The sequence below is a fragment of the Styela clava genome, chromosome 2 (genome assembly GCF_964204865.1).
Source record: "Styela clava chromosome 2, kaStyClav1.hap1.2, whole genome shotgun sequence".
NCBI lineage: Eukaryota > Metazoa > Chordata > Ascidiacea > Stolidobranchia > Styelidae > Styela > Styela clava.
Genome location: NC_135251.1, coordinates 26,951,560 through 26,978,859, shown reverse-complemented (window position 1 = coordinate 26,978,859; position 27,300 = coordinate 26,951,560). Strand labels below are relative to the sequence as shown.

The 27,300-nt window shown below is 35.5% G+C and overlaps 3 protein-coding genes across 5 annotated transcripts; 2 read left to right on the top strand and 1 right to left on the bottom strand.

The window, feature by feature from the left end:
• Positions 1–355: 355 nt before the first annotated feature.
• Positions 356–5,617, top strand: LOC120336314 (uncharacterized). 3 transcript variants are annotated; one of them, XM_078109724.1, is made up of 6 exons: positions 357–466; positions 1,104–1,236; positions 1,432–1,447; positions 3,120–3,287; positions 3,892–4,101; positions 4,912–5,617. In XM_078109724.1, the coding sequence occupies exons 1-6, from the start codon at positions 410–412 to the stop codon at positions 5,126–5,128; spliced, it is 801 nt and encodes a 266-aa protein (XP_077965850.1). In that variant the 5' UTR covers positions 357–409; the 3' UTR covers positions 5,129–5,617. The 3 variants fall into 3 exon arrangements, with proteins under 3 accessions (XP_077965849.1, XP_077965850.1, XP_077965848.1); XM_078109723.1 differs by having other exon boundaries at positions 356–466; positions 1,104–1,447; positions 3,934–4,101; XM_078109722.1 differs by having other exon boundaries at positions 368–466; positions 1,104–1,447.
• A 5,817-nt stretch (positions 5,618–11,434) lies between these two features.
• On the bottom strand, positions 11,435–14,205 carry LOC144419942 (uncharacterized). Its single transcript, XM_078110202.1, has 3 exons — positions 13,894–14,205; positions 13,518–13,797; positions 11,435–12,535 (listed from the first exon to the last, which is right to left on the bottom strand). The coding sequence occupies exons 2-3, from the start codon at positions 13,753–13,755 to the stop codon at positions 12,462–12,464; spliced, it is 312 nt and encodes a 103-aa protein (XP_077966328.1). The 5' UTR covers positions 13,756–13,797; positions 13,894–14,205; the 3' UTR covers positions 11,435–12,461.
• A 3,472-nt stretch (positions 14,206–17,677) lies between these two features.
• Positions 17,678–22,612, top strand: LOC120336529 (uncharacterized). The gene is made up of 4 exons (XM_039404221.2): positions 17,678–18,681; positions 19,840–20,007; positions 20,505–20,714; positions 21,597–22,612. Exons 1-4 carry the CDS (start codon positions 18,356–18,358, stop codon positions 21,817–21,819), a joined length of 927 nt encoding a protein of 308 aa, XP_039260155.2. The 5' UTR covers positions 17,678–18,355; the 3' UTR covers positions 21,820–22,612.
• Positions 22,613–27,300: the final 4,688 nt, after the last annotated feature.

Sequence of the window (27,300 nt, the reverse complement as noted above, 5' to 3'; positions counted from 1 at the left end):
TTTCTGGAGTTTGTGAGACTTGTATCAATAAATATTCGTCACAGAATATCCATAAATGGGCATCGGCAAGTTTATTACACAATTATCGTCAATTTTTCTACTAGATGTGCCTTTTTCCTTCAAATTGGGAGTCAATGAGTCTTTCCCGGCGCTTGAGTCCAACGGAACTGATTGACGTTGGTTTCAATACGTGCATAAGGAAATATTCTGTAAAGAGAAAAGCGAATAGTTGAGATAAAAGGAGCTAAGATTGTACTTTCAGATTGTACTTTCAGTTTTCGTTTTAGTATAAGAAACACAAGCTTTTCGGAATTGAAATGACCAATGAATGAAAAATAATGTGCGAACGTTCTATAATAATTTGTCTATAAAGCGCAATGATAATTCAACTACTGACTGCAATCGCAAAATGCAACAATTAATGGCTGTTTTGCATGAAATCAACCAAAATGAATATAAGAAAATGGTAAGAGAATGTCTAAAAATATTTATTAGTGGCATCTTTTTATTGCGATTCATTCATGATTTACTTTTGCGCAAAAAATAGGTTAGTTAGCAGAAAAATGTTTTGCTAGTTCTGTGTGGTGCATATAGTAAAAAATGAATGAAAATAATTCTACAGATAACACCTACCAGAGCAATTTTGTGCGAGATCATTTTTCAAAAGGAAGATGCAAAAAATAAAGAAACGTGATGGTTACATGTATTCAGTACAAGACCATGTAGTTACTGAGAAAATTGAAAATAATATAAGTATGATCCCAGACAATGCAAATTTTGAACTATAATGCGTTATTAGTCACCACACCGTCACCGGTCTTTCCTGTTCGTACCAAGAAAAAATATAAATTGCTACAATGACTCACATAATCCATATATTTCAAATCGAACTATTCCGCATTGAATTTGAAATTTTTTCAATGACTCGAGGGACTTTTGGATTAATAAAAATTGAAAATACTTGAATAAAAAACTTCAGAACAAGAATCGTGAAATTGGTATTGCATGCGTTGTCAGTGCCGTATCGACAAAACATGTACATTTGTATATTTGCTATTGGAACCGGATATTCCACTTTAACCATTTTCATTTTATTTTTCAAGAAATACAATAATAAAATAATGTCGAAATTTTGTGGATGCGATCCCATAAAATCCAAGAAGACGCAAAATCATGATTGCCAGAATATTGTTGAATTTGAATTAGCGGACAAGGAAGGCCAAAAATGGATTTCCAGCAACCGATCTTTACATGACAATATTCCTGTCCAACTAAGTCCCGAAGGTGCTGAAGGCTGGAGATTGGAGAGATATAACGATAAATTGTTGTGGAGTTTTCATATTATGTCAGAGAATAATAAGAAAATGTACGTCACGTTCAACGAAACAAACAACGATGTTACGCTTGAATATGATAACGATATTTCGGACAATAACGGGAAGGGGAGGTGAGGAGATAAATTTGATATTTATTGATATACTCTGCAAATATCAATAATGTAGTTGTATGGTTGCGATAACATCTACTGATGAAAAATACATGTTTACACTTTTTTCTCATAAAGCATATTCACCATCTAAGACGTTGAATGTAAAATTGACCAATGTAAAAAAATAATAATATTGACTCATTGCAATGATCGAAATTAATTATTAATGTTATAATATTTCCACCGTCTGGTTCAAGTACACGAAAACGCTATTTCATGCAAAATCGTGATCATGCAGTTTCGCATTGTTATTGCCAAAATAATAGCCTAAAGATCTGACGCAGAGAATTTGCGGAAATGAGCTAATCTAAAGCCCATTGGAATAACAGTTTTATTTAGTGATGAAGAATACAGTCAAAAAATTGTTATAGTAATTGAAATACATTTATTGAGATGGTAACTTGCACTTTTGCACTTTCTTCAAACGCTTCACTAACTTTTTGCGACCAAATCAAAAACGTTAGACCATTGTTGAATGGGAGGATTATATGGAAAAAACAAACATATCGTCACGCTAATAACCGAATTGCGTAAGTCATTTTTAGCAGTTTTGAGAAAAACGTAAAAAACTTCCTAATGATATTGTTATGCCATTGAGAGTCAATAATTTGTCATGGTTCAATTTTTTGATCGTAGCCGGATTTAAGGTAATTTGTATGACGCGTTTAAGTGACGTCATAACGACGCACTGTGACTTAGGCAGAAATGTGTCTATGACTTGGGGACATGCGCAATTTTGCAACTTTACTATATGCACCAGTCCTGAAAACTAAACATTCCAAAATCGAATGTAATTTTCAGTATCTACAATGTCTAATCCCCAAAATAGCTAATCAGTTTCAATTACATTATTTTTTATGTTTAAAAATATATATTTCATCAATATAACACGTTCTGCACACCCACCGAAATAAGACTAAGATTAAATATAAAGAATAAACAGCCATGCATCCAATATAAAAGCCAACCAAGTTGAATTGGACTCGGACAGTGAATATCACAAGTGCACGTCTTCCTATACTGTAGTATAAATTTAAATTAATACGCGCTAAACTAGAATCCGAGATGCAAAAACTCAAAAATACTTCGCAGAGGGTATTTGACCTTTGTGACGTCACAATGGTCATGTGGTAACAATGATAATTCATTATGACGAAACAATTGCACAAATGTGCATGTCATACTAAATCTCCATTTTCATGGGTTTCGGAATTCCTGAAATAAAATCTGAGTTAACAGACAGGTGCGCAGCATTACATAAATACCAATTTTATAAAAAACTCAAAATCGCCAAAAATGACTTACGCAATTCGGTTATTAGCGTGACGATATATTATCTAATCTACGTTGCCAATATTGTTGTTACTAAAGTCTGAAAGAACGCTGCTGTTAACGGGGGAAGAGGCTTCGTCTCCCAAGTACTATAGTCACTGGAACATGGAAGATCTATAGTCTTCTTTTGCCTCTCAACCACGAATTGAGAAAATCGACTCTGAATCCAGATCTCGACTGACTGTATAGTGCACATGTCAAAACTGCAGTGTATGCGGTATGCAGTCTACTCCTTGGAATTGATATATCACCATCAATATCAATTGAGATACGACTTGACTAGGTTTATGTTTTAAAGATATTTTTCGATGCTTCTTCAACCTGATCGAGGGCTGTTTCTGCGGGCTGAAAAGACCACAAACAGATATCTGTACAATAACGAAGGAAAGTTGGAAATGGTGACAACCGCGAGCCCAACCTTTGCAATGCACTGGTTCCTTTCACCTTCGTTTGAAATGATTGATTTGTTAGTATTCATTTTTAACTATTTGTAGGATTATGTTTGCGCTAATTTGTCCAAAATTATTTCATTTAAGTCTAAGGCCTTGTGTAGTTGTGCTTGAATATTGAAATTACCCAATTGGTTTCTTATAATTTAAAATAATTCTTGGCAGTCTGTCATCTGCACTGCACAATGTATATTGATTATTTGAGGAGAAAATTTGGTTTTCCGCTTCCAAATCCAAATCACAACTATCAACGACTATTTGTCTAGGTGTGGTTATTTTTATACTGCAAATTAGTTGATTCTTTATTGGACGAAATGGTGAAGATTACGATCATTTGTTCACGAAATGAGTTTATTATCACGCTCTATTTTACTGTCTAACTTGAAATGTGATTTTATGGAACTGTTACCGATGTGCTAAGAACAAATTCGAAAATTTTAATTTCATCATTAATTCGTGCCTACGCATTTATACATATATTTAAATATCTGGTTTAAATCCTATCTCACCTGCATGCGCTTCAGCGTAAACATCATTCAGGACATTTTGAGAAAAAACTCTTGCATAGATGAAAATTGTTTTCACCTGATTACAAATTCAGAGTTTTTATATTTTCTTCAGAAAAATTGCTACTTTCATGATTCAAATTCACCAAGTGTACAGTTCTCAGAAATGGGTGAGTGTTGGAGCGAAACTGAATGATCCAATTCAAACCCAACAGCTCAGTGGAGATCAGGATTGGACTGTGAACTGGACTGACGATGGGAAATTTCAGTTTGCGACTCCAACTTTAAAGGCCAATGATGCTCTGAAATTTGGAACAGTGGCAGCGTGAGAAATAAATAGAACAAGGAACCATATCCTAAATGGACTTGATTGATAAGCTCAATTGTGTGCTTACAATCCAATTTACTTGCAACTTTTGGACGCAGGATATAATAGAAGAATATATACAAGTAGTGATGAAAATTTGAAGCTTTTAGGTTTAGCATATTACTGGATGGATGTGGGAATTATAACTTATAATGGCCTAAAGACTTTGCATCTAAGCGTAAAAAAGGTCTTGATTTTCGTTTGTCCTTCCGTACGCGTCAATGCTAAAAAATACAAGGGGTAATCGCCCAACAATCAATCATCATTTTTTGCTTGGTACTAGTATTAATAGAGACAAAGACGTTTGTGATTCTGCATGGACCGCCTTTAAAGCAAATCATTACGCAATATAATAATATCATAGTTATTAAAAGGGTGGGAATGAATACTTGATTCCATTGCAATACATCTCACATACCAGTGAATTGATTTGCTGTTTGCTCAACATTCAAAGTTTTAATCAGTCAAGGAATTCTCATCCGTACGTTTAGAATTTAGATCAAGCGTTTATAACTCAAAAATATGTTAGTCATCGGTCACCATTACAACCAATGGTTGAGATATTAGTAATGCGACAGATTTTAAGGTAAAGTGTAACCTGAATAAAAATTGAATAAATTCTCACTTATAACAAACATATATATATATTATAATTTAAGTTCATTCTTTGAACATTTTTATTATGAGGTATAGATTTTGCAAATATTGTATTGTTGATTACTGTAATTAATAATGTTTTCGAATTTATTTTCATTTTTTTTTTTTCAGAAATTTCAAACTCAATAGCTATGGAGGTGGAGTTAGTCTACAGTGTACCGCGAATAGCCAGTATGTAGTTGTTCCAGACGACAATGGAGAGCTTGGTTTCTCTGTAACTGAAGCAGGCTCGGCATCTTGGGATTTAGAGATTATGGGAATTATCTTACAACGTGATGGCAAAATAATCATTATCCCTGAGTTTCCCATCCAGAATCCAGAAAAATAAAGCTCCGAAATAATTGTCGAACATTAACTATAGTTTGGATGTAGAGTGAATCTTTTACATGCCTATTTAAATGTAAAAATTACAAAGAACTCAACAATTTATTATTGACTTAAATTAGCTTCATCTGAAACTATAGGAAAGTGGCGCAATGTATTGAATTTTGATGTAACGTATAAACAGTTTACCTTGATCACATCTGATTTGAACTTTATTTTACAAATTGATTGACCTGTAAGATAAAAACGGTAGAAGGAATTATTACACAAATTACCCAATATTTTGGAAGTTTCTCAGGGGCATAACACGAGTGTTACACGACCCCTTTTTATTTTTTTTTGGGTGTGATTTATATGGTAATGATTTTTTTCAAACCAGGGCATAAAAGCCATGTCAAATATAATGGATAGATTATTTTATATCACTATAAATTTCTACTGATAATTATATGTACAGATACTCACAAAATATTGAACAAATATTGAATTTTCATTATCTGCATTCTCTATATCACTATATCTCCAGTTACTCAGTCATATGCTAACTTTCTAATCAATAAATGTTTATATAGCGCATTATCAGAATGGCTAATGCTTCATTAGATACAATGATGATAATTTTGACTGATGCCAGGTGATAAGAAATGGTTCAATACTAATAATAATTGGCCATATTTAATGTTGACTCGAGCGAGCTAACAAGGTGTGCAGTGCACTCAGAATATGCGGACCGAGATAATAGATATAGATAATCTCTAGAACCAGACAAATCGTACTGAAAATTAATTTAGGGTATATATGAAAGTATTTTACGTTTTAGAGGATGAGGTTTTAGGAATTATTCTCGCATGTTCACATTAACTAAAATATTACAGGGACTACCACCTAAAATACGGTGTGTTGTTTTCAACTAGTGACATAATATCCCTGTTATAGTTATCCGTGTTGATGGCAACTATATTTATTAGTATGGAGGCACCTTACTTCCCAAACCTCCACACCAACAATCAGATCATATATTCAAGAATTAGCATTTAATCTCAAACACAGCATAGAATCAAATTCACGTGCTAGAACAACGAAACGAAGACCATCCGTAAACATAGTACCCTATTCATGCGCTACAACGTACAATACAATAATATCAGTCAAAAACAATTATTTCCACTTATATCAATTGTGTAATCGCCGAAACAACTTCATTCTTCCCAGAACGAAATCCACATCAAGCCATCAGGCTCTAAATTTGGACCTCCTGAAGTATGTGCACCAAGATGGCGCACAACCTGAAAATAGTATGTGTACCAGGTTAGGGTTCATGTTATTCGATATCTTGGTGCACATACTTCAGGAGCACTCTAAATTTAACGCAAAAGTAAAATGCAAAGCTGACGTGCATATCGCTTTAGTATAGTATAAGCAGTTGATGAAAAGGAAAGGATGTCCAAAACGAATTGAATATTCAAACATAATTGAGGTTTATTATATTCGAGATAATAGATTCTTTGATTTTAGGAAAATTTTTTAATATTTGAATTTGAAAATTGTCCATTTTGTAGACTTAAATTTGGCACCAACCAAGAACAAAGTTGTTACTGATCGATCTTGATCGTTACTTATCGATCTTGATCGGTAAGTATGTTGATAGGTATTTGTCTGTCTGTCTGTTAGACACTTTCGTATGTTACGCGATACCTCACGAAAGCGAGGTTAAATCTGCTCCAAATTTTGCACCTTCATTCATCATAGCTCGGATCAGAAGCCTATTGATTTTGGATGAATTATGTCGTATAATTAGCGAGTTATTAATTAATTAGTGATGAAAAGATCTGGATTTTTGCAAATCTAGAGAACGGTTTTTGCGAAGCGAGAGATTTTTGAGACGCGCTGAGTGTGTGTGTGTGCGATGCGCAAGTTTTCACGCTAGTGAGTCAGAGCCAAAGTGACTATAACAGTATAACTTTATAGCCACTTTGGTCAGAGCGAAGGATACATAACGCTAGATCGTATCTCGTGATTAATCTTTGAAGCATTGTCCATATCCCTCTTGTAACTTTGACGTCGCCGCGATGCGCAAGTTTCCTTTGAGAAATTTTCCACGCTATTGAGTCAAAGCGAAAAATACACGCCGCGAGATCGTATCTCGTTACTTATTACTTATCGATTTTAATCGGTAAGTATGTTGATAGGTATTTGTCTGTCTGTCTGTCTGTTTGTCTGTTAGATGCACGCGATATCTCACGAAGGCGTGGTTGAATCTGCTCCAAATTTTGCATGTGCATTCATCATATCTCGGACCAGAAGCCTATTTATGTCGTATAATTAGTGAGTTATTAATTAATTAGTGAAGAGATCTGGATATTTGCAGAGCGAGAGATTTTCGACGCACTGAATGTGTGTGTGCGTGTCCGATGCGCAAGTTTTCACACTAGTGAGTCAGAGCGAAGGATACACACCGCTAGATCGTATCTCGTGATTAATCTTTAAGCATTGTCCATATCTCTCTTGTTACTTTGACGTCGTCGCGATGCGCAAGTTTCCTTCGAGAAATTTTCCACCCTATTGAGTCAGAGCGAAGGATACACGCCGCGAGATCGTATCTCGTTACTTATAATTACTCGTTAAAGTTCAAGCAATGTCCATATCCCTCTATCAGGTTCGGAGTTGCAGAATTCCTCACCAAAATATCGCTAGGCTGTGTTTGAATAGTCGTCGCAACCCGGGTTAGCGCCGTTGTATTTGACACAAAATATAGGATTGGTGAATAGGCTATTGGCTGGAAACTAATCGAAACAATTCAGTTCGGATTTGTAGAATTCTTCATAAAAGTATTTCCTCGAGTAGTATTTCGACGACGACATGGGGAGTTGGCTATTGTTTCCTACATTTTTGATATTGGCTGAAAACTAATCAAAACAATCCAGTTAGGGTTCGCAGAATTTTTCGAATCGAAACCGCAGTTTCTGTTTTGGGATCCCCTAACTTTCGATCGATAAGTCTTCGGTCTCTGATCGATATTCTCGTAATTACTCCTTAAGCAATTTCCATATCCCTCTATCCGGTTCAGGGTTGCAAAATTCCGCACCAAAATATCGCTAGGCTATGTTTGAATACACACGGGGTCGCTATGAAGTAAGAGCAGGTGAATCGAAACCGCGTTTCTGTTTTGGGGATCTCCTGACTTCCAATCGATAACTCTTCGGTTCGGTTCTCGTTGTGATATCAGCATCATTTAGTGACAAGCCCTTACATGTTATTTGTGCGTAACGATTCGTACAATGTCAGTCGCATACATAAAATAGGTTGCAATCTATGATGCCACGAGATAGCCCCACAACACTTTATTGTGATAACGTGAGAATGTGAGGCAGCAAAAGGCGACATTGAGAATCTTTTTTTTTTTCAGTGAACTATTCTTTGGCCAAATATGTATACTAGTTGGCGGTATATGCATATTCTTGGCAGTATATGTATGGCACGTTACCAACCCTATCGGGTCATGGAGCTCATTGTTTATTTTATTTTGCGCCGTCCAATTCTACTTTACAATTGAATGTAGATTTTGTTAGATTAGATCGGCCTGCGAGTAATTTAGAATTTAGTTAACAATGAGCTATGTTTAGATGCGTTTACATTTAAAAATTGTGAATGAAATATCATTTCAGGATTATCTTCAATTTCGTAACTGTTGAAAGTTTGAATGGTATTGTCCAGTAATCTAAGGGGAAAGGTAAAAAAGCAATATTTAAAACATCCACAGGTCCATTTTGACTAATTACCGAGCAGTACCGTGGGAACAAACTTGAAGTAGGAAAACTGTAATCTTTCCCAAATTAGCAGCTAGCAGCTATTCAACTGAAATTTTTTATTGCAAAGACCATTGTAACAGAAAATGTGGAAATGCAATTCACATAAAAAAATAACATGGTAGTAATGTTGAAATAGGTTTTATATACATCTATCCTGGCAACCGTGAAACCGTGTTATCATTTTATCAACGATCAGCTGTTGTGGATTATTATGACATCATAGAATTGGCGCCTATTGGATATTTATCAAGAATTACGAGCACCAGCAGTTTTATGTTGCATATTTTCCACCAAGCGTTGATTTGGGTATTTTGTGAACAGTTGATTTCCAATAGCCAAACCAAAGAATAGTTCTCTGGAAAGAGATTTTCAGTCAGCACATTTCCGTGTTATCAACGATCAGCTGTTGTGGGTTATTAAGACATCATAGAATTGGCGACTATTGGATATTTATCAAGAACTACGCGCCCCGGCAGTTTTATATTTTCCACCAAGCGTTAATTCGAATAAATTGTGGACAGTTTATTGCCAATAGCCGGAGAATATTTCTCTGTAAAGAGATTTTCAGCAAGCACCATTCTCGTGTTATCAACTATCAGCTTTTGTGGGGTTTTATGACATCATAGATTGGCGCCTATTTGATATTTATCAAGAACTACGCGCCCCGGCAGTTTTATGTCTTATATTTTCCACCGAGCGTTAATTTGATAAATTTGTGAACAGTTTATTGACAATAGCCAAAGAATAGTTTTTTGAAAAGAGATTTTCCGCCAGCACATTTCTCGTGTTATCAACGATCAGCTAGCACTTGTGGAATATTTTTACATAATTTTAATGGTCGTACTTGTATATTGAGTTTGGCTATATATGACTTGGTAATAAATATGTATATTTGGTTGGCTGTATATGTATACTAGTTGGCGGTATATGCATATTCTTGGCAGTATATGTATGGCACGTTACCAACCCTATCGGGTCATCGAGCTCATTGTTTATTTTATTTTGCGCCGTCCAATTCTACTTTACAATTGAATGTAGATTTTGTTAGATTAGATCGGCCTGCGAGTAATTTAGAATTTAGTTAACAATGAGCTATGTTTAGATGCGTTTACATTTAAAAATTGTGAATGAAATATCATTTCAGGATTATCTTCAATTTCGTAACTGTTGAAAGTTTGAATGGTATTGTCCAGTAATCTAAGGGGAAAGGTAAAAAAGCAATATTTAAAACATCCACAGGTCCACTTTGACTAATTACCGAGCAGTACCGTGGGAACAAACTTGAAGTAGGAAAACTGTAATCTTTCCCAAATTAGCAGCTCCTCAAGTATCAGTATATACTTGTCCAGTTATAGCTACAAATACACATTTCATTTCTAGATGAAACACATCAATATCTTCAACGTTCTCAAGCAGTGCCACGAATTTCATGAAAAATCACAGACGTATCGAAGATTTAATGACTTTTACATCATTACGAATTCGGTCCGCCAAAGCATATTTGACGCGTCTAATCTTTCAAGTATCTTGGATTGTAACATATAGATGGAGCTTATACAATAGAAATAGAATATAATGGTATGGTTTTAATTAAAATCAAAAAATAGTCAACGGGCTACAATTATATCGGTTGTAAGAAAATCATATTTAGGAAAAGCAAGTCTTTAAACTTATCTGTAAAAGAGGCTTCGAGGTAGCTCACGATATACAAAAATACCATATATATATATATATATAGCCTATAGCCCTAAATAACACGATTAATAAATGCTTAGGAAAATCATGACTTTCATTTTATAAAAAATCTAAACAAATGATGAAACATTTAAATGGTTATAAGCCTTCACTGTTATTCGGCTAATTTAGTCATTTTCACGTCGTTGGAATAGGTAGGTTGGTGATTGTACCAATTGTTGTTTCAAATACCAAACACGTGGCTGGTAGCTCCCAAATTGTGGCATCGGGTTTATCGGTTGTCGTCTCCGTCCGTTGGCATACCACGAATACAATTGCCATGAACTAAGCTCTGCAATGTGTATCCTACTCCAATATTCGGGAAGCAGAAGTATCTGTTTTAATGCAAGATTGTTTTGCATGTGCGTTACACAAACTTATATCTTTATAATGTAAAAACAATGTATTAGAAGTATTCTAACTCACTCGATTGGTAAGCCAAAATGCAGAGTAGATAATACCGCTAATTTTCCAGAATAAAACCCCATATTCACACCATCGCTTCCCATTGTCCATGATTGTACAGTATCGGTTCGTACTTGTTGAACAGGATAGCCGACCACTGGTACATCGGCAAATCATTTTATCAATTGCTATTGACTATTTGCATCGTGAAATCCGATGAAAGCCTTATTTGTATTCAAAGCATTATTTAAATTGAAGGTATTTTATATATATATATATACTATATATATATAGCTATATAAAATTTCTTTTATCAGTTTTCAAGAATTATTTATTATATAAACAGGGTTATCTTTAAAAAACAGAATCCATGAATTTTTCGATCACTTTTTTAAATATGAAGTAAATGTTTAAATTTGTTTGAACTTGTTTGCGTATGACTATACTAAAAAGTTTCAGTGAACTAAACTGCCCGCGAAATTGTCAATCAATCGCACCCAGCCATCTATGGAAATTTCCTTGATTTTTCGCTGCATCCCTTTCTAGTTCACCAAATTAAATATACATATATTTTTTCATTTTTGTTTCAAGTAATTGAACAAATTTATGAGTCTTGTTTCAGGAAACCCCGTAAATATATATTTGAACCTAAATATGGAACGGTTACAAACTTTCCCACTTTTATAATTAAATATTTGCTCTAACAATTAATATCTCTCAACCAAAAATATATACAAGTAGTTTCATGTAAGTTTGCTCGAGTCAAGGTCCCAAGCTCTTAGGTAAGAGGTAAGTCATGGCTGTAAAAGTCGCAATAAGCCTAAAACCCTACTTATTGATATATTGTTATGAGCTCAGCTAGTCGGCGTGGCGCATCGTGCTAAGCATCAAGAATACGCTCGCCACCGAACCTCTGATTACCTGGCATGGGATCACAGGTTCGAATGGGGAATAATTATTTGCGCGAGGATTGCTTGGCTTCTCGGTGCCGTAGGGTGGTTCACGTAAGCGCTGATCGGTTACGACTTTCTCAATCATCGAGTTCCATGCATCTGAAACAAAGAACTGTCTGACTAACCACATTCCCGACATGGACTGGCAACATGGACAGAGGTCGGCGTTTATCATATTATGATTAGGCCGTCTGATCGTTTTTCTCCTCCCCTGGGATAAATCTGTAAATCCTATATGTATATTATCCGTGAGGCGAACATTCAGTGGATGATTTTCATCTCGGGTACTTGCTAATGCTTGATGTTTGCCTTTGAATATCAATAGGCTATGATACAACATTACCTTTCGCATAGTTTAAAGTTTAAACGAAGGTGTAATAAACCATCGCATATCCGCAGTCGGATTATCAGTGTCATCATTTCAAGTATACTTCCATCAGTTCCTATTAATTTGGATCACCTGCTCGTAATAACATGCCTCTGTCATTTTGCAACAAAAGCGTGAATAGCCTGACAAAATTGAAATAATATTTTAGTCAACATAGTAGTAGCACTGGAAAACATTAAATTGGGAAATATTAATAAACTGGGAGTTCTGTCAGGATACAACAAGGTCGCATTTTTATGTATAATACTTGAAGGTAGTATGCGTCTTGTTGAGATGTAGCAGATCTATACATATATACTCAAAACAAGCTAGTTTTACTAACAGCCTTTTAAAGTAATATGGTTTGGGAATATACATCACTAAACATCAATAAATTTAGTATCGAAAAAGCATTACAATTTCCAAGTACGTTTCATTGTTAGATCGATTGCAATTTTATGGTCAGTTTTGAAAAATCGCGCTTTGATGCGTAGCAGAATTGTAGCACCAAGTGAGAAATGTAGACAAGGTAATGTTTTATTCCATAAGTTTGAGACACCCGTTTTTGCTCAATAAACCCAGGACTCTGGAGCCGGAGCGTGGGGACATGGAGCCCTGACGTCTTGTTGGAACTGGAACCAAGCTTACTCCCGGAACTCCCGAAGAATTTCAGCGGATCCAGTTCTTAATAATCCGAATATTTTATCACGTTTACCAAAAACTTCAGTGGCTAGGAAGCCCGAGCTGCACAGTTTGATGATATTGCGGCTCGGGAGCTGCTGAAGACGAAACCATTGAATTTCAAACCAGCCACCTATCCATTTGGAAGGACGGAAGGTTTATAATCAAATAATGTACAACCTAGAACGACGCATTTGTCGGTCTAACGTTCAACCTATATCAGTAACGAATAAATTAGATGCTTATTTTGTTTTAGCCTTACTGTAATGCTATCAAACACTCCTTTGATACTACATATTGACTGTAAGTACACGTCTGATAAATTCTGAAATTCAATTAAATAATTTGAAAAGCTTTTTTATATTAATTTTTGTTACTTTTGCTACTTTTTTAGATTTTCTTATTACGCCGAAAATCCATGGCAATTCATTTCCCAATCTTTACCTTGCCAAATGTGACATTGTGATGCATCTGCTTTACCTATAACAGTATGATTTTCCTTGATGAATTCATCTGAAAACCATTTATCTTCATTGACAGTACCGATTTTAAAGCCATCGTCCAAATATGGTTCGTTATCACAATGTTCCATGTGTTGCGATTCCCTCGTTTCAGGTTCATTCACAATTTTGTCTTCTACCTTGGTGACCATCTTGTCAAAGCATTCACAAGAACTGAACATATTACCCCTTAGTGACGCTTGGTCCGAAATTGGATGACGTAGCTAAAAATTCAGAAGTTTTGCATTTATTAATATATAATATAGTAAATATAAAAACCTCACATTTGCAGATTGCTTTTTGTCAATTTTAAAACCTACTTCTATAGTTTTCTTCGAAATCCCTCATTGTTACTGCCGAGAGTTTGAGGACTTGCTCTACTTGCACCTAACATTTTAGTCATTAGACGTGGTCAGTCAGACACCTGAATTGCTCGGCTTAAACAGCATAGCATTATAGAAATCCTCTCCCAAATGTTTTTCCATAACATGTATGGAATTTGTTCTTCATTAATAGCAAGCGACATTGTCTGCGACTCACCAAGAGTACCGTTTTTGAACAATTTGTTGTATTTTTTCTCCCTTGGCATCAACGCAGATTTTACTTCGAAGAATATGATATTCACGCGAAGTGTCAATATTGAACAATCTGATATTCAAAATTACTATTTACAAAATAATAAAAACGAAGAAGACAATCTTAAGTCTTGCAGCACACTAACACAAATATGAATATTTTTGTATATTTTCGTCTGTCCAGGGTTCGTGTGATATATGTCGGATATGACGAATTTTAGTGGTCGCAATATTCTTGGACTTTCGTTTCAAACACAATTACTAAAACTAATGTAAATCTTACAATTTGGAGACATGAAATTATAGAAGCGGCGCGCAATAACGACTCCGATCGTTATGCAAATTTGATCATTGACGATGAAGATTGAGTAACAATGCCGAATTACTACCATGCCATCGGTGGCCAGACATCGTTATTTATATCACTTTTCTGGTGCTGCGGAAATCTTAATGACAGATATGCCACGACATCAAATATAAATTAGGATTTAACCGCCTTTCTTTTTGTTTCGTCGCTTTATCATTTTATTATGCCTGGTAAATAATATTGCAGGCTAAATACTGAAAAGGTAAATTTAACGGAATGAATGGATAGATGGTTAAAAAGATGAAACCGTCGATGTGGTTTCTGCAGAAGTAGAGGCAAATACGACAACGATTTGTGAATCGAATAGGCGCGAGTACAATGAGAAAACAAATAGTCGGCATACTAAAAAGAATATATAGCGAAAGTTTCCTGCGTACTGACATGTGTAACGACGGAGCAGTAGCAATAACATTATTTGCAGCCGGATTTCATGCGGGAATGCAATCTGTAAGTGATACACCTATTACTTTTAACCACTGTATGATTCATCGAAGGCCCCAGTAGCTAACGAAATTCTCCTGATCTAAATGCAGTTATACAGGATGCTATATGAAAGGTATTAACTTCAGTAAGAGTCGTTATGAGTCGCGCACTGAATACCCGGAAAAATTTGCTGATCTACCTTCTGATTCTAACGTGCGACTTGAGCCTTGAATTCTCTATAAAAATGCTTCAGCTTAGTGGTAGAACAGAATTTCCAACATTATCTGATTTAGCAGTAACTGTACTTCTGCCCTTCGCCTCAACGTATCTATGCGAGTCTGTATTTTCAACGTTGACGGCGATCAAAACAAAATACTATAATTTTCATTGAAATTGAAAGAAATACGGTAGGCAGTGCATAACGCAAACAGTACGTATATATAATTGAATCGGTGCACATTTGAATTCACGTACATTTGAACCCATACATTTGCACCCGTATATCCGCGGGTTCAATCTATATGCGGGTGCTAAAATCCATGGGTTAGGGTTAGTATGGGTTCAAATATACGTAGGTGCAAATTTCCATAGGTGCAATAGTATGCAGGTGCATTTGTCGTGGATTCAACTGTACGATGGGTTCATATCTAATGGAACCAATTAAATCCCCAAAATTGAATACTTATCAAAATCGATTCGCGCAAACTGCATGTTCCCGAAATTTAATTGGCGTAAATATGCATTATCGCCGCATTTTATTCGCGAAACAATCCGGTTTTGTCCAGATGAATTTACATAGAAGCTCAGTATAGCGAAATTACTTTTTGCATATGTACTTGCTTGAAAAACTACAATCGTTCGCTACATTTCATAGGTATCTTAAATATTTCACGAAAAATATGACAAACGCGTATTTGCTATCACAAAAATTAATATTTCTTTTTGAATACCTATACTATATTGTAATTGCATTAGAGATATTAAATTTTTACGTCCGCGACCCCAGTCTAGACAGTAACTATGTTCCCGTTATGCTAAACACACAAATCGTTATTCTACAAAGTAAATAAGGTCTTTAACGAGCCCAACGCAGTCGTTTCCGATACTTTTCACCTTTATGTGCATATAGTAAATGAGGCTTTAGCATTGTTGTCGCAGTCCGTATAAACGTTAAAGCCGTATTTGCTTGTGCGAAACGAAGGCAATTCCTTTATCATGTACGCAATATGAAGAAACAATGTTGATGACATATTTTGCAACAAATAAATCCTGTTCCAGTCCGATAAAGTGGAACCTGACCAAGTAGTTGAATATGTTCGGCGCGTTACCCCGAGTTTGGAAACCATTAAATTAAATCCACACCAAATTGTTTCGGACATATCTCTTTCAGAATCTTTTTTTTTGCTGCTGAGTTGGCAATGCGAACGATTATTAGGTTTTGAAATTATTTAAGCTATGTGCAAGCACGTGTCTATTGACAAGAAGAATGCATAATAAGTGAAAAAATTGAAACAGGTAAAATTGCAATATATTAATAATAGTAATTGCCATATAATATCAATCTTACGATGCACAAAAGTAGTCTACACTGTTAGTACGGAAGTAAAAGGCATTAACAAGCGGAGTTTTCAGTCATGATGTAATCTTTATGATCACATAGTTTAGTGTTTACTCAACTAAGAAATTCCCCGTGGCATATTACCCACAAGTTAAATTGGGAGAATGGTATTTTATCTCTCTCTTTACATCATTACTTACGTCGCAGATAATAAAACATGAACTAAAATAGGCGGTGGAAAGTACGCTGATGCGAAACCAACAACAAAATGAGAAAATGAGATTTTGTTCGAGTTGATTTCGAAATCTCTCCTCACGTCTTCAAATTCCCCCATTACTCACTAATCTACACGACAATTTTACTTTTATAGCTCTCTTTTGAAAATTGTTAACATTGTATGTTTATATCATTTATTCCTTTTTTAATACTATGATAAAATTAGGTTGAACTACAAGAAATAGTTGTCATATTACTGTCATATATTTCACAAAAGATCAAATTTTTTCACCGCATGCTTTGTTATGATTTATATATAATATTCTTCAGTTCGTGATTAATGAAATCATTTTATTTGAAGCGCTCGAATAAAATCTTTGATTTTCTTCGAGAGTTACATCGTCACAAATATTATTGAAACAGATTAACCGTTGCTATTACACGCAAAACACCAAAAATAAACATAAGTTTCATCAGTCAGATTTCAACTGAGTTACTGATGTTGTGCAAGTTATTGTCAATTTTAAACCCTGCAGTCTGCCGAAAGTTCTGTATCAGTGTGTTGCGAAGCACTTCTACTGAAAATATGTTGTAGTCCATGTCTTATATATCATGATAGAAAATGATGTTGAGCAAATAAAGGATTATTACTAGAAATTGTAAAGCACGATTGAGTTAAAATACTCGATTTTTCTAGAGTTTGTGAGACTTTTATCAGCACATATTATAAATAATATGCCGTAATTCACCATAAGATGAGGAATTATTCGTCACAGAATATATCCATAAATGGGCATCGGCAATGTGATTACACGATCACTGCCAATTTATTGACTAGAAGTGCTTTTCTCCTTAAAATTGCACCGCTCATAGTGCGTAACGATTGAAGATATATAAACTGCGGCATTGCTGTTCAGAACACGCCAGTAGGCATTCCGGCGCTTGCGCCAAGCGGAACTGATTGGCGTTGGTTTCAATACGTGCATAAGAAAATATTCTGTAAAACGAATAGTTGAGATAAAGGGAGCTGAGATTGTACTTTCAGTTTTCGTTATAGTATTAGAACCGCAAGTTTTTTCTGAATTAAATGCCTAATAAGTGAAACAAATGTGCGAACGATCTGTAATAATTTGTCTATAAAGCGCAATGGTAATTCAACTGGCATTTTTCATAAAAGAGAAGGGGAAGGTAAGGAAACGTGATGATGGTTACATGTATTCAGTACAAGACCCCGTAGTTGTTGACAATATTGAAATGGAAATAGAGTATGATTTCACACAATGTACATTTAGTATTATAATGCCGGTATTAGTCACCCACCGTGAGCACTTTCCTCTCCGTACCAGGAAAATATAAATAGCGATAATGACTCATAGTCATAACCTCTGAAACCTAATTCATATATTTCAAAACGAGCTATTCCGCATTGCCCGAGGGACCTTTGAATTATCAAAAATTGAAGATACTTCATTAATATAAAACTTCGGAACAAGAATTATTATCTAATATCTCACATCGTAAAATTGGTATTGTCTGCGTTTCCAGAGTGTTATCAACAAAGTACGCACATTTGTATTTATCTATTAAAACCGGATATTCTACCATTACAATTTTTATTTCCTAAGTAAAACAATAATAAAATAATGTCGACATTCTGTGGATGCATTCCCATACAATCCAAGAAGAAGAAAAATAAAGATTGCCTGAATTATGCTAAACTCGAATTAGCGGACAAGGAAGGCCAAAAATGGATTTCCAGCAACCGATCTTTACATGACAATATTCCCGTTCAACTAAGTCCCGAAGGTGTTGAAGGCTGGAGATTGGAGAGACCTAACGATAAATTGTTGTGGAGTTTTTATATTATGTCAGAGAATAATAAGAAAATGTACGTCACGTTCAACGAGAGCAACAACGATGTTACACTTGAATATGATGACGATATCGCGGACGATAACGGGAAGGGGAGGTGAGGAGATAAATATGACTTTCATTGATATACTCTGCAAATAACTGATAGTGTAGTTGTATGGTTGCGATAACATTCACTGAGGAAATATATATACATGTTTACACCTTTTCCCCATAATCACATCCACCATCTAAGATGTTGTAAACTGGACTTATGTGAAAAAAATAGTATTGACTCATTCCAATGATTGAAATTATTTAATATTGTTACTTATCGATCTTGATCGGTGAGTATGTTGATGTTTGTTTGTCTGTCTGTCTGTTAGATACACGCGATATCTCACGGAAGCGAGGTTAAATCTGCCCAAATTTTGCATGTGCGTTCAGCATATCTCGGACCAGAAGCCTATTGATTTTGGATGAATTATGTCGTATAATTAGCGAGTTAGTAATTAATTAGTAATGAGACACACGGTTTCGCTATGAAGTAAGATCGGATGAATCGAAATCGCAGTTCCTGTTTTGGGGGATTCCCTAACTTTCGATCGATAAGTCTTTGGTCTCCGATCGATATTCTCGTTATAATATTGTTTCCCAACGTTTGGTTCATGTACACGAAGACGCTACTTTATGCCAAATATCGTGATCGTGCAGTTTCGCATTCCTATTGCCAAAACAATAGCCTAATCTGACGCAAATACAATGATTTTGCGGAAATGAGCTGATCTGAGTCCATTGGAATAATACTTTTATTTTCCGAATAGAACTACAGCCAGAAAGAAAATTGTTATACGAATTATACTACAATTACTAAGATAATAACTTAGCGTATGTTACTGTTTTCAAACACTTTTCACGGCCAAATCAAAAACGTTGGGCCATTTTTGAATGGGAGAATTAAATACCCAAACCATACATATGCTGTATTATCTAATCTACGTAGCTAATGCTGTTATTACTAATGTCCCAATAAACGCTGCTGTCAACGGTAGAAAAAGCTACGTATCACAATTACCAGATAGTGAAACATGAACGATGTTTTTTTCGTTTCGCCTCTCAACCTCGAATTGAGAAAATCGACCCTGAATGTAGATCTTGACTGACTGTAGTCTGCATGTCAAACCTGCAGTGTATTTGGTATTCAATCTATTATCTCCTCACATTCGATATATCACTATCAATTGCGATACAACCTAACAGGTTTTATTTTTTAAAGATATTTTTCGATGCTTCTTCAACCTAAACGCGGGCTGTTTCTGCGAGCTGAAAATACAACAAACAGATATCTGTATAATAACGGAGGAAAGTTGGAAATGGTGACAACCGAGAGTCCAACCTCTGCAATACACTGGTTCCTTTCTCCATCATTTGAATTGATTGATTCGTTAGTATTCATTTTTAACTATTTGTAAGGCCCGAATTTGTCCAGAGCCTAAAATTATTTTATTTAAGTAAGACCTTGTGTAGTTGTGCTCGAATATTGAAATTACCCAATTGGTGTCTAAGAATCTATTATTTTTGGCAGTGTGTCATCTGCACTGCACAATGTATATTTAAAGGAAAATTTAGTTTTTCGTTTTTAAATTGAAACCGGAACTCTACGCGACCATGTCTGGTGTGTTTTTTTTATACTGCAAATTAGTTGATCCATAATTGGACAAGATGGTGAAGGTTCTGATCATTTGTTCACGAAAGGAGTTTACTGTCACGCTCGATTTTAATGATTAACGTGAAATGTGATTTTATGTAACTGTTGCCGATGAGCATGCGGTTTATCATTAGCGCAAACATCATTCAGGACATTTCGTAAAAAAATAACACTGGCACAGATGAAAATTGTTTTCACATGAATAAAATTTAGAGTTTTTATATTTTCTCCAGCATAATTGATCAATTCACTGTTCAAGTTCACCAATTGAACAGTTCTCAGAAATGGTTGTGTGATGGAGCGACAGCGAATGCTCAAATTCAAGTCCAACAGCTCAGTTCTGATCAGGACTGGACTTTATCTACCACTGACGATAGGAAAGTTCAGTTTGCGGTTGGATCTTTAAATGCCGATGATACTCTGCAATTTGGAACTGTGCCAGCGTGAGTAATACAACAGTGAACGATATATTGCATCGAAAAGTGTAATTATTAGCTTACAACCTAATTTACTTGTAACTTTTTGCTATAGAGTATAAGATGGGAGTATACACGTAGTAATGACAATTTCAGGCTTTTGGGTTTTATTATGAATAAATGTGGAATTTTCAGTGCATAAAAACTTGTATGCGTGTAAGTCTGTAAGATTAAGCAAAAGGTTTTGAATTCCGTTAGTCCCTCCGTACACGTGAATGTTACAGATGACGTGAGGTAATCTTGCAAGTTGCAACAATCAATCACAATTTTAACTTTGTAGTATTACAGAAAAAAGACGTCTCTCATTCTACTTGGACCGCCTTTGAGACAAATTCTCATGTAATATAATAATATCACAGTTAAAAAAGGGTGGAAACGAATATTTTAGTTGTTACTTATCGATCTTAAGATCGGTAAGTATGTTGATAGGTATTTGTCTGTATGTCTGTGTGTCAGATGCATGCGATATCTCACGAAAACGAGGTTGAATCTGCTCCAAATTTTGCATGTGCATTCATCATAGCTCGGATCAGAAGCCTATTGATTTTGGATGGATTATGTCGTATAATTAGCGAGTTATTAATTAATTAGTGATGGGACACACGGTGTCACTATGGAGTAAGACCACTGTTTTGGGGGATCCCCTAACCTTCGACCGATAAGTCTTCGGTTTCTAACCGATATTCTAGATTTTTTCTCTGTGGATTGTACAGGTTGAATAAAAGCTTACTTATACCAAACATGTACTATAATTTAAGTTCAAATTTCAAGTTTGAGGTATTGGTTTTGCAAATGTTGTATTGTTAATTACTGTAATAAATAATGTTTTTGAAATGTTCCATTTTTCAGAAATTTTACTCTCAATCCCTATGGAGGTGGAGTTAGTTTACAGTCCACCACGAATAGTCAGTATGTAGTGGCTCCAGAGGGCAATGGCGACCTTTTATTCTCAGCAACCGAAGGAACTTCGACATCTTGGGATATAGAGATTATGAGATTAATGTACGAATGCGAGGGTGAAAAAATCATTTTTCCTGAGTTTCCCATCAAGAAAAATAAAGATCCGAAATAGTCGAGCAAAAAACTATTCCGGATGAAGAGTGGTTCTTTTACATGCCTGTTTGAATGTAAGGATTACAAAGAACTGAACTAGTTATTGACTTAAACTATCTGTATCTGAAACTATAACGAAGTCAGAATATGCAGACAAAAGTTTTACATAGAGATAATTCCTAGAACCAGACAAATTGAACTGAAAAATGATACAACCACCTAAAATACGGCGTGTTATTTCCAGTGTTATAATATCATTGCGCTTTCAATAGAGGCTACAGAGTGTCTCAATAATAAAATGTATACAATTGTATTGTATTAATGTATATATACTAAATAAAAATTTGTGCCCAACACTAACAACAACATAATAATAATAACAAGAGAGTAATACTTAAATACATGAACACGGAGGACAAAACGAAGTATTGTATCAAATTCTGCACAGTACCGGTAGTCCGACCACCGTATGATCGAGATGTGATCACGGAGTTTTGTTAGCAGGTAACACGGCACAGTCATCGTCGATTCAAATATTAAATAGTGAACATTTCCGTGGTTGGACACGAAACGGACCTAAGGATTGCTTTTGGACACGAAGTTAAGTTGTTGTTGGATACGTTTAGTGGCCATAACGATCGTTTCAAAATTTTGTTGTTATTGGTATTGGACACGTTTAGTGGCCATAACAATCGTTTCAAAATTTTGTTGTTATTGTTATTTTCTTTCGTCATTATCATTAAAAAATCGCTTTTCTCTTCGAATACTGGACCAATTGCTTTGAAATTTTCATGGTCAAAGATAAAATTTTTCTCCAGAAGGCTATTATTTTTTTTTTTCTACGACGTTATCAAAATGATTGCCATTGGGCGGCGCTACGTGTCCATATATTTGAGCATAGCTCTCTTGTTGGACACGTTTATTGGACACGTTTGGTGGTCATAACGATCGTTTCAAAATTTTGTTGTTATTGTTATTTTCTTTCGTCATTATCATTAAAAAATCGCTTTTCTCTTCGAATACTGGACCAATTGCTTTGAAATTTTCAGTGAGTAAAGATTGATTTTTTTGCCAGAACGCTATTACTTTTATTTATTTCTAAATTTTGCATGAAATCTGATATTTCGTCTAAAATTTCGCTGTATTATTTTATCCATGGGAACACTGGCTGTCCGGTTTGATTCTGTAAATTATTTCTACGCGAAACTCGGAATTTTTTGTGGGTACCGGTGGCGTCAAAGGTAAATACTGCTACGCTCTTCGCTACCGGTATTTGTTTTTCGAAATCATGGGCTGCTTGCTTGGTGTCAGTATATTTGTAGACTGTGCTATGTCTTGTAGACCAGTACCGGTATGTAGACCAAGTATGTACCGGTATGTAGACCGTAACTAGACCAATACGGTTATTCAGTTATTGTATTATAAACAGGAAACATGTAAAATATTTTATTCCTAATACCGTACCGGTAACTGCGTTGTCTCAGTTCTAACATCGGTACCATACGCTGTTACCCGGTACCGGTAAGTGACGAACACTGGAATATATTAAATGTCAGAATGCCTGGTACCGGTAGTAAAATGAATTTCTTTTACCAGATTTGGCTACTTCGGACGAAAACCAAAATTTGTACCGGTATCCGAATACTGGAATATATCAAATGTCAGAATGCCTAGTAGCGGTAGTGAAATGAATTTCATTCACCAGATTTGCCTACTTTGGACAAAAACTAAAATTGGCATAGACTACCAGTGCCGGTATCCTTACCTAACAAAATTTTGAACTGAATAAATATTTAAATCATACAGTTATAACTTTGCAAATGCTGATACTGTGTCATGTCAGTATTTGTCAACTAATTTGCGACCACCGTGTTTTCGTCCGTTTATTTGCTGTGATGTGGTGCTTTGTTGGACACGTTTAGTGGCCATAACGATTGTTTCAAAATTTTGTTGTTATTGTTATTTTCTTTCGTCATTATCATTAAAAAATCGCTTTTCTCTTCGAATACTGGACCAATTGCTTTGAAATTTTCAGTGGTTAAAGATAAAATTTTTCTCCAGAAGGCTATTACTTTTTTTTTCGCTATGGCGTCATCAAAACTATTGCTATTGGGTTAGGTTACGCTATTGGGTTATATGGCTACGTGTCCATATATTTGAGCATAGCTCTCTTGTTTATAATTTGACGAGTTTTGTTCGAAATAACCGTGTTCTTAAAATACCGTATATGACGGTCAGAAATGCAATTAGAAGCCCAATGTTTTCAAAGATAGAGAAGTTCTGGTAGCGCGGTGACACTGAACTAACTCGTAGCTGTCAAAAGCTTGAAAATCCATACAAATATAAGAGATAAAAAGATGAACTTTGGCAGGTGGGTAGAGTTGTGTTTCTCTTAACCATCTTTGAAGGTTTCGCGTTTTTACATTTAAAGGAGGGAGAATAGGGGGGTGCGCATTTCCAATACGTCGATTATATCTTCGTCAACCAATTTGCGACCACCGTGTTTTTGTCTGTTTGATTCCTGTGATGTGGTGCGTTGTTTATACAGGTACTGGTAAGTCACCGAATATGATTTTTTGGAGAATTGTTCTGCGTGTCCATATATTTGAGCATTGCTCTCTTGTTTTTGTTGGTATTTTCTTCTTGTTGTAATCGTATGAGAAAAATCGATTTTTTCATTAACTACTGAATCACTCATTTTGAAATTTTCGAAGATTAAAGATTGTATTCGTCGCTAAAAGGCTATTACTTTTATTTCTTTGCTCTTCGTAGGATTCGTTTTTTTTCAGTTCGAAATTTCGTGTGATGACCTCTTGAAAATTGATACAAATTATTTGTAGCATTGAGCATATATATATATATTATATAAGTCATTTTTAAAAAAATTCTTCCTTCTCGGTTCAATATACTGTCTTGTATTGGAAGGGAATATTTGAATTTCATGGCGCATAACTGCTCGTGTCAAAATTTCGTCATGTATGATTACTTTCATTTTAGGGATGTTTCCAAATTTGTATATATGCAATTTTTCGACCTCTCTAGCGATATTCTCTTGCTACACAAAAGTCGGAAGTTTTTGACGATACCGTGCTGTAAAGGTAAGGTAGACTACTGCTTTGCTCTGATCTTCGTGTCCATATATTTGAGCATTGGTCTCTTGTGTTACTGTTATGTTGTTGTTGACAGTGGTATTCTTGTTGTTATTGCTGCTGTTGAAAACTCGATTTTCCCTTCAGCTACTGGATCAATTGATGTTGGATTTGACCTCGCACGCCTCACACTTTCGTCCATTTATATTTCTCTATTATATTAACAATTCCAGACGAATTATGTTCTATCTTTATTATCTTGATTTCCTGTTGACGGTGACTCATTATTGCGCCATAGTGAAGACATAGGGAGTGAAATTTTTTCCCCGGGTTTTGAGATAACGCTTCCCTGATACTTTGTTCTATACGGCATTGTGGGATTGCGAAAGTGTCGTTTAGTATTGAGATTTGTCTTGGATATAGCTTACATTAAGGGTGCGGGTTTCGTGAAATCTGTTATATTAATTTAGATCAGTTAGGTCCTATTTAGTATTGGTTATTATAGCCTCGTTTTCCAAGGATCTCGTTGCCTCTTTACTTTGGTTGTGCAGTTACTAGAAGCTGGGAGATTGCGCATAATTCTTCAAGGCGGGTGCGGGTGCAAATAGGACTCCACTGCAACAACGTTGAGTGGATTGGAATTCACGTTCCAACTTTACAATTGATTTGAAATTTTTTATTCTGCTTCCATGAATTCACAGAATTCCACTGTGAACATGGACATTGTGGAAGCAATCAAGTACAGGCTTATTTGTTACAAAAGTATTGGATATTGCATCTTCAGTCTTGCCATGCAAGATTCGATCTGCCAGACCTGGTAAACAATGGATCTCAGATATGCCTGCTGTTAGACTTTGTACAGGGAATAGACCATTCTTTCACAGCTTCGTTGAATATTTTCGTCCTATAAAGGTCAAGTTGGGCAGAAACGAACATAAGCGTTACCGAGTTATATTCACTTGTCTTTCTACTCGAGCAATTCATCTGGAGGTTGCAGAAAGTTTGGATACCTCTGCATTTTTACAAGCTTTTTTCGTTTTGTCTCGCGACGTGCAAGACCAGCTCACATGTACTCTGACAATGGTACGAATTTTATTGCTGGGAGTAAAGCACTCAAGGATGGAATTACAAATTGGAATAAGAAACAAATTGACAATGCTCTTGCACAAAAGGGAATTCAATGGCATTTTTCACCACCTCTTGCGAGTCACCAGAATGGAGTTGTTGAAAGATTGATCAGAGAAGTTAAGAAGATTCTGAGGAATATGCTCGATGATAAACCATTAACAGATTATTCACTTTGGTCTCTTAAATGACAGACCCCTTACCCGAGTAAGTAATGATCCCAGAGACCTCCATGCCCTGTCACCTAACTCTATTTTACTAAGTAAATTAGATCCTGATCTACCCCCTGATGTTTTTCTGCGAGATGATGAGTATAGACAGGGCTATAGTCATGTCCAGCGGTTGTTGGATATATTTTGGCAGAGATTTACTAGGGAATATTTACCTCTGCTTCAGAAACGCTCAAAGTGGTTTCATCCCTCCCCTAACCTAAAGCCTGGTAACTTAGTACTTATGTGTGATGACATACTTCACTGTGGTACTTGGCCAATGGCTGTTGTGGATGAGGTTTATCCCGATAAACTAGGCATTGTGCGTAAGGTGAAGGTACGAACCTCTAAATCTACCTTCATGCGTGATGTTTGGAAGATATGTTCACTTGAACTTGATTAAAATACCTCATTGATGATTATTCATTTTGTTTCTCTAGGGCTGGGGAGTGGGAATGGTTAACCGGTTAACCGATTTCAGATGGTTAACGGTTACGATTTATTTTAACCGTTAACTGACATCTCAGGTACAAATCATCTTCATACCGTACAATTTCTTCAAATATGATTACTGTAATATTCAAGGTCTTGAATCCAAGTAACACAGGCTTCAATTGTTCACAGAATATATTGCATGAAAGTAAATAGAAATACAACATACGTCCGTCGCTCACCGAGAGTAGTTCTAGAATGTTCTGTCATATGGCCTAAACTAGATCACTAGATGTCCTCATATTATTACGTCATAGACCAAATATAAGACATATAATATAGCAGTATTCCATGGACATTACATCCCTCCCTAACTTAAATCTGGAATTTATCACATTAAATTTCACTTGGGAATATGCATAATCTAGTAGAACATTTCACACATAGCTGTAGAACATTTCACACATAGCTGTCACAAATGTAAATCAAGTATAAGCAATATGTTATGACACTAGATAGTACTTGGCTAACCTAAAATTTCCATTCATGAAATATTTGTCTGAAATAGTTATCAAGCACACTTAAGTATCATGCAATAAACTTAAAAATGAAATATAGTACTGTGATATTGAAAAGTTAACACAC